The 17,999-nt window shown below is 39.0% G+C and overlaps 1 protein-coding gene across 4 annotated transcripts in view; it reads left to right on the forward strand.

The window, feature by feature from the left end:
* The window catches only part of TRAK1 (trafficking kinesin protein 1), an 81,032-nt gene that overhangs the window by 60,286 nt on the left and 2,747 nt on the right, over positions 1–17,999 (forward strand). For 2 of the 4 annotated variants that reach the window (XM_031059416.1, XM_005423928.2), the window contains 4 exons: positions 276–592; positions 4,813–5,028; positions 13,777–13,879; positions 17,805–17,999. The exon at positions 17,805–17,999 is cut by the window's right edge. In XM_031059416.1, the coding sequence (XP_030915276.1) occupies positions 276–592; positions 4,813–5,028; positions 13,777–13,879; positions 17,805–17,999 (831 nt within the window). Of the gene's footprint in view, positions 1–275; positions 593–4,812; positions 5,143–13,776; positions 13,880–17,804 lie in introns of all 4 variants that reach the window. The other 2 variants (XM_014308193.2, XM_031059415.1) reach the window with 1 other exon arrangement.

The raw sequence follows: 17,999 nt of genomic DNA on the forward strand, positions 1-17,999 counted from the left end.
AACTAGGAGTTTCCAGGCAGGAAATAGGACTTAAAATTTTTACTATGGAAGAGAAACAAAAGACTGGTGTTTGCCTTTGAGCTCTTCAGATGAGGAGCAAGTTGTTCCCGGACACAGTAATATTAAGGTATTGGTGAGTGTCTCAAAACTCATGTGGAAGTTTTAGACTCAATGTTTTAGACTCAATGGTCATATGGAAGTCTAAAACATTTCTAAGAATATGTTTTTTCCCCCCCACTTTTTTTTTTTTTTCTGTGTCCCCCTTTATGTTTTAGAAATGAAGACAGGATGAAGAAGCCTGGAACTCCAGGGACTCCAGGCTCCAGTGACCTAGAGACTGCCCTGCGTAGGCTCTCCCTCAGGCGCGAGAATTACCTCTCGGAGCGCAAGTTCTTTGAGGAGGAGCAGGAAAGGAAGTTGCGGGAACTGGCAGAAAAGGGAGAAGTCCACAGTGGTTCCGTTACCCCCACAGAGAGCATCATGTCACTGGGAACTCACTCCAGATTTTCAGAATTCACTGGATATTCAGGAATGTCTATCAGCAGTCGCTCCTACCTGCCAGAAAAGCTTCAGATTGTGAAACCACTAGAAGGTGATAACAAAGGGCCTCGGCCTTTATCTGTTGTTATTAGTGACTCTTTGTGGTCCCTAATCCATCACCAGAAAGCAGGAAATCTTTGCAATACATATTCTTTTTACTTTAGAGACAGTACTCCACGCTGTTGGTTTGAGATCTTCTAACTAATATATTCTTCCACAAGCCTTAAAAGTGTTAGGAAACAATCCCAGCCAAAGCAGTAAAATCAATATTACAGGCCACACATGCACATCATCAGTGCAGCTTTACATCCGACCTAAATGTTACCATTTCATAATTGGAAAAGGAAGGTGGATAAGTCTGTGAAATCTAAACAGCTAGAGTTCTGTAAATTAGTATCTGGAAAGGCTGTTACCTACTTCAGTTAGTCCAGTTGGTCTAATAAGACTGTTATAGTGATTCAAAATTATCTCTGGACTTAATGGGTTGTTTGAGTGGTCACATGATTCACTATGGCTTTGTGTTTCATGTGTGAAATAGGTGGGGATTTTTAAAGTCAAATTTCCTTCATACGTTGTCTCAGAAAAAGGCAAGATAGAGATAGATGGTAGTCAGGGCTAGAGCTGTATTTCAAAGTTCATTTCAATAGACTCTTTAAAAAAAGCTGTTAAAGCAAATGTAGTATAGTCTGCCTGGCTTTCTTCAGTTCTTTCAGGTTGTAGCTGGAAGTTAGTTGAGTCAATTCCTTCAGGTTTTAAACCAAATTAAGTTTCCCTGTAGTACTTCACAGATACACTAGGTAACATCATTTAGCTTTGGCTTCTCTCACTCTCTCTTTTTTCCTTTAACAGAACTCTTGTATTACATTGCATTGTGTGTGTTTTAATTGCAGAAGTTCATTTTTTTTCATCTGTTTAGAACAAATATATTTCATTTATAAGGAGCATATAGCATGACACGTACTCAGAAGCAAACATAAGCATTCTAATGTCCTGAAGAAAGTAATGTACTGTATCAACCTATTCAAATGAAACTATAGCCATAGCACACAAACCCATACTGTTGAGCAGATTTTAATAGTTTGTTTTCATGGCTGCTTTTAAATGGTCTTAAAAGTTCTTGTACCAGATGAGGGAAAGGATGATCCCACTTTGTTTCAGTTTCCAGTTGCTACCACTGTAATAGATTTCTGTCACCATCCCATTATATCTGCTTTTGTCTTCCAATAAACTCTTAAAGTCTTTATCATCTTTCTATCTGTCTGGGCTTTTTTTTTTTCCCTTGGTTTTGTTCAATGTTTTCACTGGGTCATTTCTCTCTTGAAATTATTGCACCTTTTAAAGTACTTCCCATGTTTGGTTTTAGATCTTATTTGTAGCATGTTTGTGTCTGCCTGTTTCATAAGTTTTGTGTTTGTTAACTTTTATTAACTAAATATCTTAATGATTTTGTTTTTCATTTCAGCTTAGTTTATTTTCTGAATATTTTTCATGTGCTTTAATTTTTTTTTCAACTTCATGGATGCCTACTGGGAAAAATAGTCTGCTGTACCTGCAGACTGCTATAAGTAGTTGTGTCTTTGGTTTTATTAGTGTTTTGGGTACTCATGTCAAAAAACAAAAAAAAAAAACTAGTTCTATAATAAATTTACTATAGGTTAATGACTTCTGCTCCTTTAAAGCAATCTTTTAAATACCCCAGAAAAAAAGTGGCAGAAGCACTAAGAAATTAATCTTTTGCCTTTAAAAATCAACACATGCTATCTTTTAGTCAAATGGGAGGATTGCTTGATGTGACTTGTTTTAATTATAGTCCAGTAGGATTTGTTTTGGTTTTTTTGTTTGTTTGTTTTAACTATGCACCTGTGACTCATTATGTCATGACCACAAAATGGCATTATCTGTAGGAAAACTAAAAACCGGGACTGACTGTGTCTTCACCCACTTCACTGCAATTGTAGGAGCAAAAAACACTATGAATTTCTAAGCTTTCTCTGATCCTCAAAGCCTATGTGCAATCATGCAGAGATACCAGGAATATAGGAAAAAAGTTTACTTCATTCATATATTTATTTTGTTCTTATATTCGTTCTTCCTTCAGTGGCATGTCCCACTATTACACAGTAACTGTTTCTGATAATTTACAAAACCATCTGCTAGGAACTTGGGACTGAATGTAGGCCAAAGAAGTGTTGTATTTCCCTCTTCTTTTGACTTCTGCAACTTTCTCTTTTTTCTTTTTATTGGGGATTTACAGTTGCTGGATTTCCTTGTACTTTTCTGTATAGGAAATTAAAGCTCCTTTGCACACATTTTATGAGAACAAGGTTAGGCTCAGGTATATCTTGTTTATGAGGAGCTAAGGCCATTTTGATTTCTGTAGTTTCAATAGAAATGTTAAAGCTCAAAATGCAGACATTTTGGTAAATATATTTCCTATGGAAAAATATGAGACATATATTGAAAATGAAGTGCTTGTATTCTGCTGAGTTTATTTTAAGTATAGGTTTTGGTGTGCTTTAAGGTGAAAAATATTACATCTCCAGAAGCTAGCATGTAGAAGTTAATTAACTTTTTAATACCTGCATGCAGTGCAGAAAGAAATTTTTATTTCCTTTGTTCTTTAATTCTTGGAGTAGACTGACAGAAAACCTCTTCTCCTAGGTTAAGGCTTGACAATATCTATCACTTCTTCACATTCTTGGGTATTCCTTTTATATAAAAGGAAAAACTTGGCCTTTGTGGCAATTGAGAAATAAATACAAGTTATAAGGATGTCTCTTCTCTCATTTTGGGGTTGTAAATAGTTTCTACTTCTTGAGCCTCAAGGGTGCAAATTTTCTCTAATCTCTCTAGATTTATTAAAATAAAAGCAAAAAAAAGGTAGGGTCATTAGCCAAAGTAATCTAGCAGAGCCATTTATTCTGAGCTAAAAATTACAGATCTTAAAAAGTGAGATAGGCTTAATTAAAATGCCACCCATTGTTCCCAGTCATTCTAGAGAAAGAGTTTTTTCCCTGTTCACTTCCTATTTACAGTAAGCTTCCTCAAGTGCAGTATTTGAAATGGCAATTTTTCTCATTCCATACGATTTTTCTCAGATTGAAAATGTATATGAGAGCCACCCCTTCTCTAGTTATTACAGTTGTTTAAGCTTTTACATACACCATGTAACTAATTGAATATTCTTGGACTTTGAATATGGGTGAGACATTTGTGTGCCAGCTTGTTGAACGAGTGGGTATTTCACTTTGCAGAGAGGGAACAGGAAAAAGACTGCAAGAACTGCTGTGATTTGCAGGCAAAGGTGAAAAGAAGGATGTTTTGTTTGTGTCATAGGACTTGTGTGATTTTAAGTCACATTTTCCAACACAGTGAAGGTGGGCACACAGAAAAATGCAGGCCCCAGTGTTTAATTGCTACTTGAGGAATCAAATAAATTCTCCCTTGATTACACTGGGTCCATCTTGGTGTATATATGAATTTCTCCTGATCCATTGCTGTTTCTGACTGTCTCCTATTAAACCTTGAATATTGAATGCTCTTCTCTGTGAAATGCACCTCCCTTTTCAAAACATTTCTCTGCCCAGGATGAAGCTACAGGTACAGTAGCATTTAGTTATGTAGTAGTTGAATTCCTGTAGCATAGGGCCCACACAGGTACTTGGCCTTGATGTGTAGTTCAGAGCTGTGTATCTGCTTACACGTGTCTGAAGTTGGTGGGGTTTTCTAACGTATGGTAAAAGCTAAAATTGCTGTGCAGTCTGTGTGACTACTGTCCTCCTGTTAGCCACTGGCAGAAAATTCTGGCATGTTTTCAGCACTTGTCTTAGTTTGAGCTTGATGTGGGAATATGTGGTATATGTTCCTCTTAGAGCTTTCTGTGATGGTGCTCAGATCAACTGCTACAATGTAAATTCTTTCTTCTCCTGCTTAATCCTGTGAATTGAAGTGGATGAGGATATTTACAGGGAGGGGATGTACACAGGCATGTACAAGCGTGCACAAGCGTGCACAAGCGTGCTGCTTCTCACCACCAGGCTTTGCATAAGTGCTGATGTGATCAGTTTTTTACACACTGGTGTGGAAATGCTGAAGTGTAGGTGAAGCAGTTTTGTGCTGTAGCATGTCTCCCTAGATGCATTGAACCCAGAACCATTAAAGGTTTGGAGCTCCCAAACCTTTGGTCTTTTGGATAAATTAAGTGGGACTTTGTGTTTTAGGTCCTGGATTGCTTACTAATTGATTTTGGTTGTCTTTCTGTTCCCTTTCAAGGTTCTGCCACTTTGCACCACTGGCAGCAGCTGGCTCAGCCTCACTTGGGTGGGATCCTGGACCCGAGGCCCGGGGTTGTCACTAAGGGCTTCAGGACCCTAGACCTAGACCTGGATGAAGTGTACTGCCTTAATGACTATGAGGAAGATGAGACAGGTGACATTTCTTACAAGGGCCTAACTACCTCGACGCCAGTTCAGCACACAGAGACCTCAGGTGAGAGGTCACAAGCACAAGTGACTGTTTCAGAGAACAAGAATAACCCCCGCCAATCTCAGGCTTTCACAGAGGAGATGCAGGAGCCCGCGACTGACGATGATGAGGGGTCTGGTGAGGGAAACTCATTAAGTCCAGTAAAACTGACATCTTTACAGGATTTTGATTACTGGGCCATTCTCACGTCTCTTCAGAACAGCATTCATAATATTGCTTTGTGTGTAGCATCTGCACGATAGTGCGTGCAGTGGTTAGAACATAACCATTCTAACGTTGGCTCAAAAATCGTTCCTTTGATAATCTTTTAATTTGTTTTTCAGTAACAGCATCTGTGGTCAATATTTTACTCTATTTTGATAAGAGAAGGCTGCTAAAAGGAAGTGGTTCATTCACAAACCTTTGTGTGGCATGTATTCAATTTGTGTGTGTATTTAGCGCACTCTTAAGTGTGTGTAATGTACAGATTACATATGTTTTGTATTGCTCTAGTGCAGATACTCTTCTGACAGTTCATAAGAGGTGATGCCATGTTTTAGATGTTTGTACTTTGGGAAAAAAACAAAGACTAAATGATTGGTGCACTAAAGGTGCCTCCATCTTGCCTTTGCTGAAACAAATGGAGTGCCTTGAAAACCACCAAAGAAATTCTGGAAGTTTAATTCACTTACCTCAGATACCATTACCTGTTTTTAAAGTCTTTCTGAGATAAAGAATTAAGGGAATGTTTTTGTGCAGTCACTAATAACATTTCCCTTACTCTTTCTCCACCACACTATTAAACCCCGTCCTTCCTATTTATACCATATTAAGACATAAACATTTTTAAGTGACACAGTACTGCATGAATTATTAGATACTCTGAACTGACACTAGCAGTCTATTATTGCACAAGATTACAGATTCTCAAGACTATAGATATGTTTTGAGTTTGTGTGGTTTCTCTCTTAGGATTTGGGGGTTTTTGTTTTAATAAGCTATATAGTCTTCATTAAGATTTATCTCTGGTAAAGAATTATATTTAGTCAAGAATCAGAAAATTGCCAGAACCCCTTTTTTTCCAGACTTTTTTGTTTGTATAACTACTTTAAATGAAGACACTTCCTTCCCTCTCCTTTCTCTGGGATATATCATAATTTGATATTTGGCTGTTCTTTGGAAGATTAGATTGTCTCAGGGCTAAACAATAATATTTCTGTTATTATCATGACATGCAGAGTATCTTCAGCTCTCACTGCAGTGGCAGTTCAGTGCTTTCAGATATTGAATATAAGCTACTTTCTACAGTCAGTTGTATTAAGGTTAAACTTTGAATCATGGAATCATTAATGCTGGAAAAGACCTCTAAGATCATTGAGTCCAGGCATTAACCCAGCACTGCCAAGTCCACCACTAAGCCATGCCCCCAAGTGCCTTATCTACAGATCTTTTAAATACCTCCTGGTGATACAACCACTTCCCTGGGCAACCTGTTCCAGTGCTTCAACATCCAAACCCTTCAACTTCCCTTTCCATTGGCAAAAGTTGTCCTTGTTCTAGGAGATCCCAGAAAGTTTAGATTATTTTTTATATTAATATGAAAATAAATAATGCCTCTTCAGGCAGTTGTGTACCATTTTGGATATTATCCAGGTTTTTATAATTTTGAAGAGTCTGAGTAACAACAGCAAGAAAAGCTGGAGATAAAAGAAACATGGACTGAAATAATCAAAGACTGAAATAACTGGCATTTTTAGGATTTAGGGAATAAAAGATTCAACAAAATATATTATTAATTTAAAAATGTGTGGCTGTAGAGAGGAAGGGAACAAGCAGTTCTTAATGAACTCAGAGCAGAGTAAATGTGGAAAAAACTGTTGCTTGGGTTACGTTTTTAAGAATTTTTTAACTGTAAGAATGTTCAACACAGGAACATGTCAAAAAAGTAAAAGACTCATTGTCATGGGCTAAACATAGATAAGGATATAGTTTAGTTCCTTGTTGGGTTTTTTTTAAAGAACAAATTAGTCTAACATTTCTGGGTAATAATTTGAAAGACTTCTTTCTTTCAAGTAGAGCAATAAAAGTAGGCCTGCTCTGTGTCTACAAACTGATAAGAAAGCCTAGTATTTAATTCCATTTTCTGTCTACATTATGATTTGAATAAAGGTCACTGGTTTTGAACCGGTTATTTACTGGTTACTGCTGACCTTTCCTGGGAAAAGTCTATTTAGACAGGGGTTTTAAGCAAATTCCCCACCTTATAAACTGACAAAGTAGATAAAATCAATGAAATAGCTCTAGCAATCTTATTTACCTTGTATTGTTTGCTGAGTCATTTTAATACATTACAGAAATAAATGGGTCAAAATTAATAACTTTGTGTAGAATGAACAAGTGCACTGAAAACTTTAATTTCCCATTCTTTTGCCTTCTTTCAAATTGTCCTCTTGTGTAGGATTTAGGAGTATCCATGAGCTGTCATATCACTATTGGTTGTGTTGCTCAAATGGAGTAAAGACACTGTGTCTGCTTTTTGTTGAAGCAATTTGTTAGGCGTTGTACAAGGAGGAGATGATTGTGGATTTTTTCAGAATAGGCACTTACTAATGGAGCAGTACTTCTTAACATCTGCAGTCTGCCCACTGAAGCACATCTTTTGGGAGAAGGAGGTGCATGCTTAGTTTATGAGTTTATTTTGTATGTAAATATTGTGCAGCCATTGCTTCTCATTGCTTCTCCTCAACATTCTTTCTTCTAGATTTCTCTGTAGGAAATTCCAGGGAGATAGGGATGTGTATGGACATGTGGCACCTCATCATGAGCCCATCATGAGTACAAGGTTACAACAACATTGCTTGCCTGATTCCAGCTGGGAATCACTTCCAGTTGGCAACATACAGAACAAACTCTTGCTAGAGAATGTGAAGTAAAATAAAAAGGGAAGGAAAGAAAAAATTTGCGCACAATCTCTAGCAATAGTGCCTTTGCTTGTAATTCAGGATAGCTCCATTGTGGAAAAATCTCATTCAAGAGGTCTGTAAAAGTCAGAAGGTATCTTCTTACACTTGCTGTTGGCAGGCCATAAAGTGTACCAGTCTAGAGCTACAGGTCTTCTAGCCTCAGACCAAAAAGTCTTTAGTAATACAGTGCCTACAGGGACCTTCCCAGCAGGTGTAGATCATCTTAGTCTGTTGGGCAGGTTTCTGCTTCAGTTGGTTGTATGCTCTGAGGTTTGTATCTTGCCTTTTTTTGCACTGGATATGTTCTCTGTTACAGTACTTACAAGTACAATTCATATTGCCATTCTGTGTGAGCAGAGTGCTGTTCAAAATGAGCCCAAGCGCTTACTTTATCTTCTCGGCTCAGGAGAGCAAACACTGCTGGTGCCAAAAATATCTTGTAGCCAAAACAAGTGTATTCAGAACAATTGTGTTAGATGTTCTATTCTTGGTATAGTTAGAGTCAGAAATCATTCTGACTGAAATCATTCCTAAAAAAGGAAAAGTTATGTTCCTTGTGTTTTCTTGTCCGTATGTTGAAACCTGTAGTACCCACTGATCTATAAAACAGCTTCTTCACCATAAATGCATATTCTATCCCAATTATGGCACTGAACATTTCAGGAGAAGTTAGCACACATATGACATATGGTCTGCAGTTAGTCTGTTGGAGTCACGTACTGTGTGTGAGTAGAGTTAACTTTATGGAAGATTGCAAATTCCAAAGTTGCAGTTCTAGCCTAATACACAGGAGTAGGTTGAGTTTTGTGTATCACTTGTGTAGACTCGCAGCATCAGTGGGATTGTAGAGAAGTTACAGGACACTGTGTTCTTAAAATCATCTGGGACAAGTAACTTTTGCAGCACAAATTTTTTGTGACCTCAATATGTTTTTCCTGTTCTGTGAAAGAAACTATTATGTTATAAAACTGTACAGAATCTGTTTTGGAGGGAGGGGTTGTTGGGGCTGGCTTTTTGTTGGGTTTGTTGTGGTTTTTTAATTCGCCGGCTGTCATGTTTCCCTTAAACAAACAAACGAAACACCAGCCACTCAAAGCACTTAATAATGTTATGAATGTTCTAATTTTGAAGTTGGAAGGGCTACACTTGATGCAGTGTCTACTTAATTGCCTGCTAGTATTGGGTGCATAAAATGGTCTTTCAGTACTTGCATTTGTTAGTTCTGCTGATTGATTGCTTTGAATAGACATGTGCACAGCACTACAGGATCAGCACTCTTGTACTTTATGCTTAGACCTTAACCATAATATGGAGGCTTTCCAAATAGAGGCCCAAAATCACAAGAACACATAATGAATGTATTATGTTTGAGTTGTTTTTAGCAGCATTACTACACATGCTTCTAAAAAGTTATCATTGTACAGAAAAGCAATAAATTCTGTAACTCTTCTTAGAACTAAGGTATTGATGCATATTTAAATATATTTTGCTTTCAAATGGCATGAGTATTTTCACAGTAATTATTTTTTTAAGAAAAGCTGTCAGCAGTTGCTTTCTATGCTGTTAAAATGCTTGAATTTTAATTTTGGCATCCTAGCCTGCATAAACTTATGTTGAAGCTACATTAAACACTTTGAAGTCTTTTTACACCTATGCTCAATGGTCATAAATGTGTGAGAAAGTGATCTCAGCCAGAAGAACACCCTGTCCAAAGAATACCTGCCTTTGTTCAGTTTTTCCACTCTTTCTGTTTCCAAAGGCAAAATAAACGAAAATTTTGGAAAATAATATATTCAGAAAATAATTTTGTTGTTTAAGAAACATAACAAAAACAAAGCTCCTGGTGCAGACTATGAATTCCTGGAGGTTTTGAGTATTCAAGGTTGCACCTTTAGGAAAGCACCATGTTCACATTTTTCAGCTGTTGTTTTTATCACTTACCTCCTTCTTGTAGTGGTGATTCACCCAGGCATCAGATCCAGCTTAATCTATATTCCCCCTATTCTGTCAGCCAGGCATTTTCAGTACAGGTAGCACTGGATATCAGAGCTCTCACCTTTAGCCACCTGAAGGGGATGAACTCTCCTAAATCTAGGCACTACATGAAGCCATTGTCTTGTCTCGTGGGTCCTAGTGGGGTTTTGTGACCTAGTTTCCAGTAATTTCACCTCAACCAAGAATGGAATTAGTGGCACAAACTGGCAAAAGTGAAGTCCATAACCTGTATTCTAGCTGATCACACAGTAGGAAAAAAAGAGTCTCCTAATGGTCCTTCGTTATCCTCTTTTTAAAGCAGGCAGAACTTTTCTATTCAGCAATAAACTTCTAATGCTTTAAAACACCATCTGTTGCTCTAAGGATGCCTCAGTCTGATTGTCATTCCATCCCTGTTTCCACAGCCTGTGCTAAAGAGATGCCCTAATTCCAGTGCACTCTCTGCTCAAATAGTAGGGAACCAGGTTCCCTCCTTCTCTTGAAACATGCCAAAAAAAAAATGATGGAGTAGAGTGGCTTGCTTCACTGTTGTACTAAAGCATTAACTTTGTGCCAGTCTAGATCAAACCATCTCTAAAGATTTCCCAGCTTTTTTGAAGTTAATTTCCTAATGAATCTGTATGTGCCAGAATAGGTGTTTGTATAAAATGCAAGGCTTTATTGGTCACCTTGAGCTCTCTGCCTCCTCACTGTTATTTCAGCATAACAACAAATTTGAATTTTGATCCAATGGTACAAAAGTTAATGGCATCTTAGTATAGCTACCTCTTACAAATCTTCCTCAAACTTAATTTGTATGACATCTTCTTGTGGGTGGGGCAGGCCACTTGTTTACCTACTGTAACTTTGTACCTTCCTCTGCACAAGCTGGTTGAAAATCCAGTGAAAATGGCCTTTTGAGAGTTCCCTGGGCAGAAGTCATGTCCTGAACATACATATTTTGCTGTTTACACCTAGCAGAATGGCCCACAGGCTCTGAGTCCTGCAGCTGGATCTGAGACAGCTCTGAGACATAAAATCAGTTTTGTGTTTTGTGAGGAAAGTCTTGTTTGTTCTACCAGAAGATGGAGCTCTCTGCACTCAGTTTGACTGGAACCTGCCTTTCTTTTCTCAGTATTTTAAAAGGTGTTTTTACAATAGTGTTTGTACTTACAGAAGAGTCCCTTTCAGCTATGATGGTTTGCATTTTTCCATAATGCCTTTGAATTTTTTGAGAAAACTGAATAAGGTGAAGAATCATTAATTCCTGGGTGCTAAAACAGCAGAAATTTTAGGTTTAGATTTAATTTTAATTTACAGGGAAAATGCACTAACAGTTTGCACTGGGTTCTTGATGGATGAAATTACATGATGTTTCTGTAAATTTTGTTAAGCACTGAATTATGCACAGATTCTTTTTCATACAGATATGAAGCCTTGTTGTTAAACTACGACTACTTTGGAAAAGAGGGTACAAGTAAAACATTTGGTTTCAGACAGTTACATGCAGCACATGTTAATATCCAAGAGAACACTTTGATGTATGTAAATGGGAAGATAGTCTTTCTTATTAGAAAAATGTATTACTTCCTCATGAACTTATACCATCTCAGGAGATGACCATTCCTATGTAAAATTAGTAAATTAGAAATTAATAATTTTGTTTTTATTTGATAAACTTTGTTCATTTACAGCAACAGGTTCTCACTCTTTTTACTGTGTCCAAAGGATGGAAAATGCTACAGCAATATGATACAACCCATTGTTGACTGATGAAGGATGAAGCTGGTACAGGACTTTCTTAGTGGTATTTGAAGGGTGAAATACATCTTTGGAAATTGATAGATTTTTTTCATCACTTCAGTTTGTCTCTCTGATTAGAGCTAGTGACTTCTCTACTTTTAGCAGCCTTCTCCTATCTTTGACTCATTAATAGCAATGAGTCTTGCTTTTGCTAATGCAGCTATGTTTCTTCAATGTGCCTGTCTCCAATCTGAGGGGATGCCCAGTGGATATTACAGATGGGGAAAATGCACTGATTGTATTACAGCTATGTGCTTTGGGTTGAGCTTGCAATCTTAAACCGGCATTGCTTTATTCTGTTCTCTATTCATCATCCAGGGATAATTGTTTCTAATTGATTTATGTTAAAGTCCTGTGTTTCTCTAAATAACCAATCTTTTCATGTCCAGTTATTTGAGTTCTTTCTCCAGATTTTCTTATAACTCTCTACAATATGGAGAGAATCATGATTGCTAGGCTGTGCTCCCTTGTAATAGCTTTTTTAGTGCTCACACTAATCTCTAAAGCAACTGGATTCCTGAAGCATCCTAATTACCATCTCTGGAGGTGAAGTAGAGCTTGTTGTTATGTTATGTCGTGCTAACATTTGAGTGTGTTAACATGACACTCCAGTGGGTCCTCAGAAATATCCTTCTCTAATGTACAGCCCTACATTCCAGTGCTGACTAGAAGTTACCTCACACTGTTTGCTCAGCCACTTCTGCTTCCACTGTCCACACTGCCCATGCTCTACCCTTCCCACACTGCTTATCTGTGTTCTTAAAGGGCTATCTAACCACACACACTGTTTTGGAGCTGTGATACTTTATATGTGTAAAAGGGAACACAGCCACAATTAAGACTTGCCTTGCTTCTGCTGAGCTGCTCTGGGAGTTCAGAATGGTGTCTGGTCCAGCTGGTCGATCTGTCTGTCTTTTGCAATGTGTTCAGTAGTTGTGTACTGTGGTATTAAAACGTGGCTTAATCAGGGAATGGCTCAGAGGGTTGGGTAGGACTGGTGGGGAGGGAGCTGCACATGGTTTTTATTGTGCATGTCTTTTGACCACTGCTAAGTTTGGTTACTAAGTAAGAGAACCTATGCAATCATGATATCTTTGATGTAATATTTAACTCTGGGTGTTTTTCAACCAGCTTTTCAAATGCATGGCTCTTAAATTCTGTAGTTATTTTGCAGTGACTACAGCTGCATTATATAGCAGGTTAACACAGCCACAGAAGTATTTCTAGTAAGAGGAAAGAAGTTGGCCTAAGTCCTTCTTTTTTAAAACTAAGCTGTATTGCTTCTTTCCCAAATCACTGATCTATCACCAGAGTGGCAGTTTTACAGCCACATTTATTAGGAAATTTGCTTACTATACTGTCTACAAATATTCAAAAACTGCTATACTATGCAGCTGAGGACATACATTTTTAAAGAACCTAATCACACGCACAAGAGAAATGTCACAGATGTACAGTAGTGGATCCAAAAAACTACCACTTTCCATATTGTGGATATGAAAAGTCAGAGAAACAGCAATTAGTGTGTGTCCCTCCCCTCCCCACCCCAACAATCTGTATTCCCGTAGCATTAGCCAGATGGATCCATTACTGTGAAGTAATGGGGATACCTTTTTGTGGATCAATCTAAAAGCTGAAAGGCATAAGCATTTAGAAAATCCTGGTGCTTCTGAGCTGGTACTAGAAAATTTTGCTTGTAATTTCCCACTGATGCAAGTTGCTAGTTTAGATAAGGACTAGCATTTCAAGCACTGCCTGGCCTAAATTTGGCTTGAGCAAGACTTAATCTGCAGTGTTTGTGATCATGGGCAAGTTTCAGCAGACCTTTTTAGCACTGGCCTTGGAGTCCTAGAGGTGTTTCTTTTGGAGAACAAGTGTCTGTTTAACACTGTATATTTGGCCATTTCACTTTTCTTGCATTGATCCCATCAAGGTGCCTCATCACTTTTTGCATCTGTCTTATCAGCACACAGAAGTTTGGTTTCCCCCTTTTCTGTGTAAAATGCAAAGAATTTGCTTTTTTTTAATTTAGTACCTCATCCTGGGAAGTGCATGTCACAAACCAACTCCACCTTCACCTTCACCACCTGCCGCATTCTGCACCCCTCCGATGAACTCACACGAGTCACGCCAAGGTAAGGGATTCCTATGATGACAAAGCCTTCAGCTCTACCCTCTAAGCAAATGCAAAATAATACCATAAGCATAGGCATTGACTGCAGTGGTGAATTACCCACCAATTATTCCTCCTGTTTTGAGTTACCGCAGCCTGAATTTGGGAGGCATGTGTGATGTTTTAAAAAGCCAATCAAAGTTTCTTAAATTTTGTTGTCTCTAGTTAAGTTATTGCAGGATCAGACGTAACTATATTGGCTTCTGATATCCAAACTGGGCTACTCCTCATCTTAGACTAGTTGTAGTTGTCATATGTGAATGCACAGGATGTAATCTCTTACCAAAAAAAGATGAGAGGTTTTTCCAGAGAGGAAGTCTAAATATTTCCTCTCAGAAAAAAAAAAAAAAGGGATGTGCAGTTTAAGAAATCCAGAACTACGTGAGGAATGGATGAGGACATATGCCTTAATTGGAAACAGGGAGATACCTACTTTGTTTCTTGGTGTAATTGTTGGAAATGAATTCATAGTTGCCAGACTGAAAGTAACAAGCTGGTGATGCAATAGCAATTGGCAGTATAGACACTGCATGCCCACAGAAGGCGTTCTGTGGCCTTATGGAAGGTGAAGATCTGAGAACCAGAGGTGGGTGGTATGAATTTCATACCTAAAGAGGAAGCTTTCCTCTCATTGCAAATCAGGATTTACAGAATGTTCTTTTCTGTTTATAAGGACAATGTCTCCTTTCTTTCTGTGCCCCTTCCAGCTCCTCTGTGGGAGTGTACCACTGTATAGGTCCCTGTGCAGAGGTGTCGTGCCTACACTTGTTTAGACATGAGATGGGCACTGACTGCCTATGAAAGGCATGAAAAATAACAGTATTGAATATGAAAACCTGTCAGGTGGAAAGGAAATATATTATATTTAAATGTAACTTTTCTGCTTCGCTTTCTGAACTAAGTTGGTTATTAGTGGCCTGGCTGGTTTTTCTTTACTCTTTTCTGTCTTTCCCTTTGGCACAATTACCGAAGAGATCCTCTTATATGGCTGCAGTTCTAATTTAATTTTTTTTTGTTGTTGTTGAATTGCTGTCAGTTGTGATCATAATAAACTCTTTGGGTACTATATCTAACAAACAAATCAGTCAGAAAAGACAGCTAAATTCAGCGCATTTTCAGCTGCCTAAATGGAAGTTCATCATTCGTTCAGGAGAACAAAGAGCAAAACAAACAAAATTATGTTTTCAGCAGATGTTTAAGGAGCTCCTCCTTACCAACCATAAATGATTCTTCACAGGTCATGTGAGGAGGCGGAGAAACTGCGTTATGTCTCATTGTGATGAGAGGAGGTATAGGGCAGACACTGTGACCCAGCGTGGTCAGGGGTGAGCAGCACTGCCAGCAGCATCCGTGTTGGCAGGGTCATGTACAAGGAATGCTAGTGTGTGTGGCACCAGCTAACCCCAAGAGGTGTGGCATTTACCTACCTGGTTGCATTTGAACCTGTGCTACCCCAGGTGTTGCTCTAACCTGACTAAATTTCATCCAGCTAAATGAAATGCTGCTTTATTTGTTTCTCTTCTCAATCTAATACTGAGACCATCACTGGGCTGAGCTGCTGAGGCCACTTTGAGTCTGTTTCTCCAATGGTGTCCAGGGCACCCTGTGGCGTTGGTCAGTTTGATGGGGAAAATATTTCCCAGTTAAAGCAATGCCAAAATGATCAAATGGGAAAAAAAGCAGCATCTGCAACTGCTTTCTTGCAGGGATGGCTTGTTTTTTTAATTGCACTATAGTGTATAACTGTGCTGAAAAATTACAAGAAATACTAATCTACATGCCTGTGCAACTGAAATTTGTATCTGGAAAGAGTGAAGCTCTCTAAACTGTTGGAGTGGTATAATTTTCATCTTGTGACTAGGATATCTTGGAAGCCTGGTAATTAACACCATATGTCTGGATTTCTGAAATGTATATGATCATACATTGTAGAAAGTCAGTTCATGCAGTAACTTCTCTTTGTTTTCTCTCCCTCATGCTTCTCAAGACTTCTGTATTCTGTGTTCAGCTGTATGGCAGATGCACCACAGTGGCTGTCACTGCTTTTTAGCTCCACTGGAATCAGAACTATGAGGGTCCAGCTTTAATCAGTGCTTAAGAGAAGAATTGTGAACTAACTTCTTTCCACTCAGCCTTGCCTTCAGACTGTGTGTGCTGCTGCAGTGGGTGTGTGTGTCCTCCTTAGCAGTGCAGGTGGAGATCCTTCTCCCTGCTGCTGCCCCAGCCCAGGCAGAGAGGACACGACAATCAGGATGTGCCTTAGCTCATCTGCCACCTGCACTGACAGCCACAGCACACACGGGGGTGCAAGGAGACTGAGTCCAGAGCCACTTAGCAAGGCTGCATTTCTAATTAAATCCGCCAGTTTTCTCAAATAAGTGTTTCACTACAGTATACCAGGAGGAATATATGGGATTCCTCTTGCTGAATTGCAGCTGCAGTTCATCTTCCTCAGTGTCACTTGCTTATGGTAAAGGTTGGTACAGTTCTAAATCATTGTTAGAGACCATGTTGGTCAGATTCTATTTAGTCTTGGAAAGAAGACATGACTTGGCATTTCATAGCATCAGGCTAAGATTTTCTTAATTAAGAAGTGCCTTAAAGATATGCTGATTTTTAGACCAAGGGACTAGAGTTTCCAGTGTTATGTGAATTCACATTACCTGCTCGCTGTAAACCATGGATCTAGATTATGTTCTGAGCTCATCAGAAGCTGCAGCTCAGAGCATTCCAGGGTGTCCAACTTGATATGCACAGTAGTGGTGGCTACACAGAGTTCATTAATGTAAGGTGAAATGAGACTGAAAATTCCAGTCAAGACACCTTCTCAGCCCCTTTTGTTCATATGGGCAAAAAAGATGTAATTTAGTCATTGGCCAGAGTCTCCAACTAGATTGTCTCAAAGTGGCTCTTTGAAATGCTTTTCTTGGTGCAGAGAACCCCACTTAAGTAAAAGTCTCACGTTATGGCTGAGCCAATCCAACAGCACGGCTCTGCTGAAAAGGGAAGATCCCACTCTGTCCCCTGTTCCTTCCCCTCCCAGTTGCTTAGTTTTCCCACTGTCTTGCACTGGCTTTACTTTCTGTCTGACTCTTTGCTGAGTGTCTTGTACTTGCTAACCTGGCAAGGTGAAGGAGTAGGTTTCCTTCTTTGAATGGTGGTGAGGTCATGTCAGTGAATCCTTTGTTAGCATCAAGTGTTGCTCAAGACTCTTTAAATGCCATTAGAGGGGATGAGCCCATGCTTAGGAGATATTACTGTGGAATTATTTTTTAAATTTTTTTTGTGTGTGTGTGTGTACTTGTGGCAAAGACCATAATTTGCCCATGGTTAGAAAAAGTTGGAATTTTTTTTTCTGAAGGTGCATGGAGCTCTTGGGATTCTCTCAAACAGACATGAATTTGGAGTGTCATAGGTATCCCACATGCCTTGTTTCTGGAATAACTAAGTACACCATGCCTTAGTGAATAAATGTTCAATTCTGTGTGCTCAGAAGTAGCACTAAAAAGTAGATGCCTTGCTTATACCATTGGTCCAGTCTCTTTTCTTGTTTCTTAGAAGTAACTGGGAGTTGTAACAGCCAGTAGATCAAGAAGAAAAAGTGAAGGTGTTGATCACAAACTTGTAAATAGTTTATCAGGAGAAATGTGGTGCTGGGTGTTGGCAGTGGCATTAATCCTGTGGGACTGGGCTCTGAAGTGTGCAAAGCGGAGATGTGTTTTGTGAGATCTGATGGTTTTGCACTTGTAATCACATTTGTGGGGGGCTGGGAACTGTCAGTGTCCTGTGCACTCTCCAAATGGATAAAAGGCCCTGCTCAGGGTTAAAAATCTTGCCTGTAGTAAATTCTAGTGGAGGGAATAATTTGAGTGCTCCTTTGCTTTCAGCCTTAACGCAGCACCTACTCCAGCTTGTGGCAGCATTAGCAGTCTGAAAGGCACCCCGGTGGCTACTCCCTGCACTCCTCGGCGTCTGAGTTTGGCCGAATCCTTCACCAACCTCCGGGAATCCACGACAACGATGAGCACATCCCTGGGGCTGGTGTGGCTGCTGAAGGAAAGGGGCATCTCAGCAGCAGTTTA

Source organism: Geospiza fortis, unplaced genomic scaffold, assembly GCF_000277835.1.
Source record: "Geospiza fortis unplaced genomic scaffold, GeoFor_1.0 scaffold346, whole genome shotgun sequence".
NCBI lineage: Eukaryota > Metazoa > Chordata > Aves > Passeriformes > Thraupidae > Geospiza > Geospiza fortis.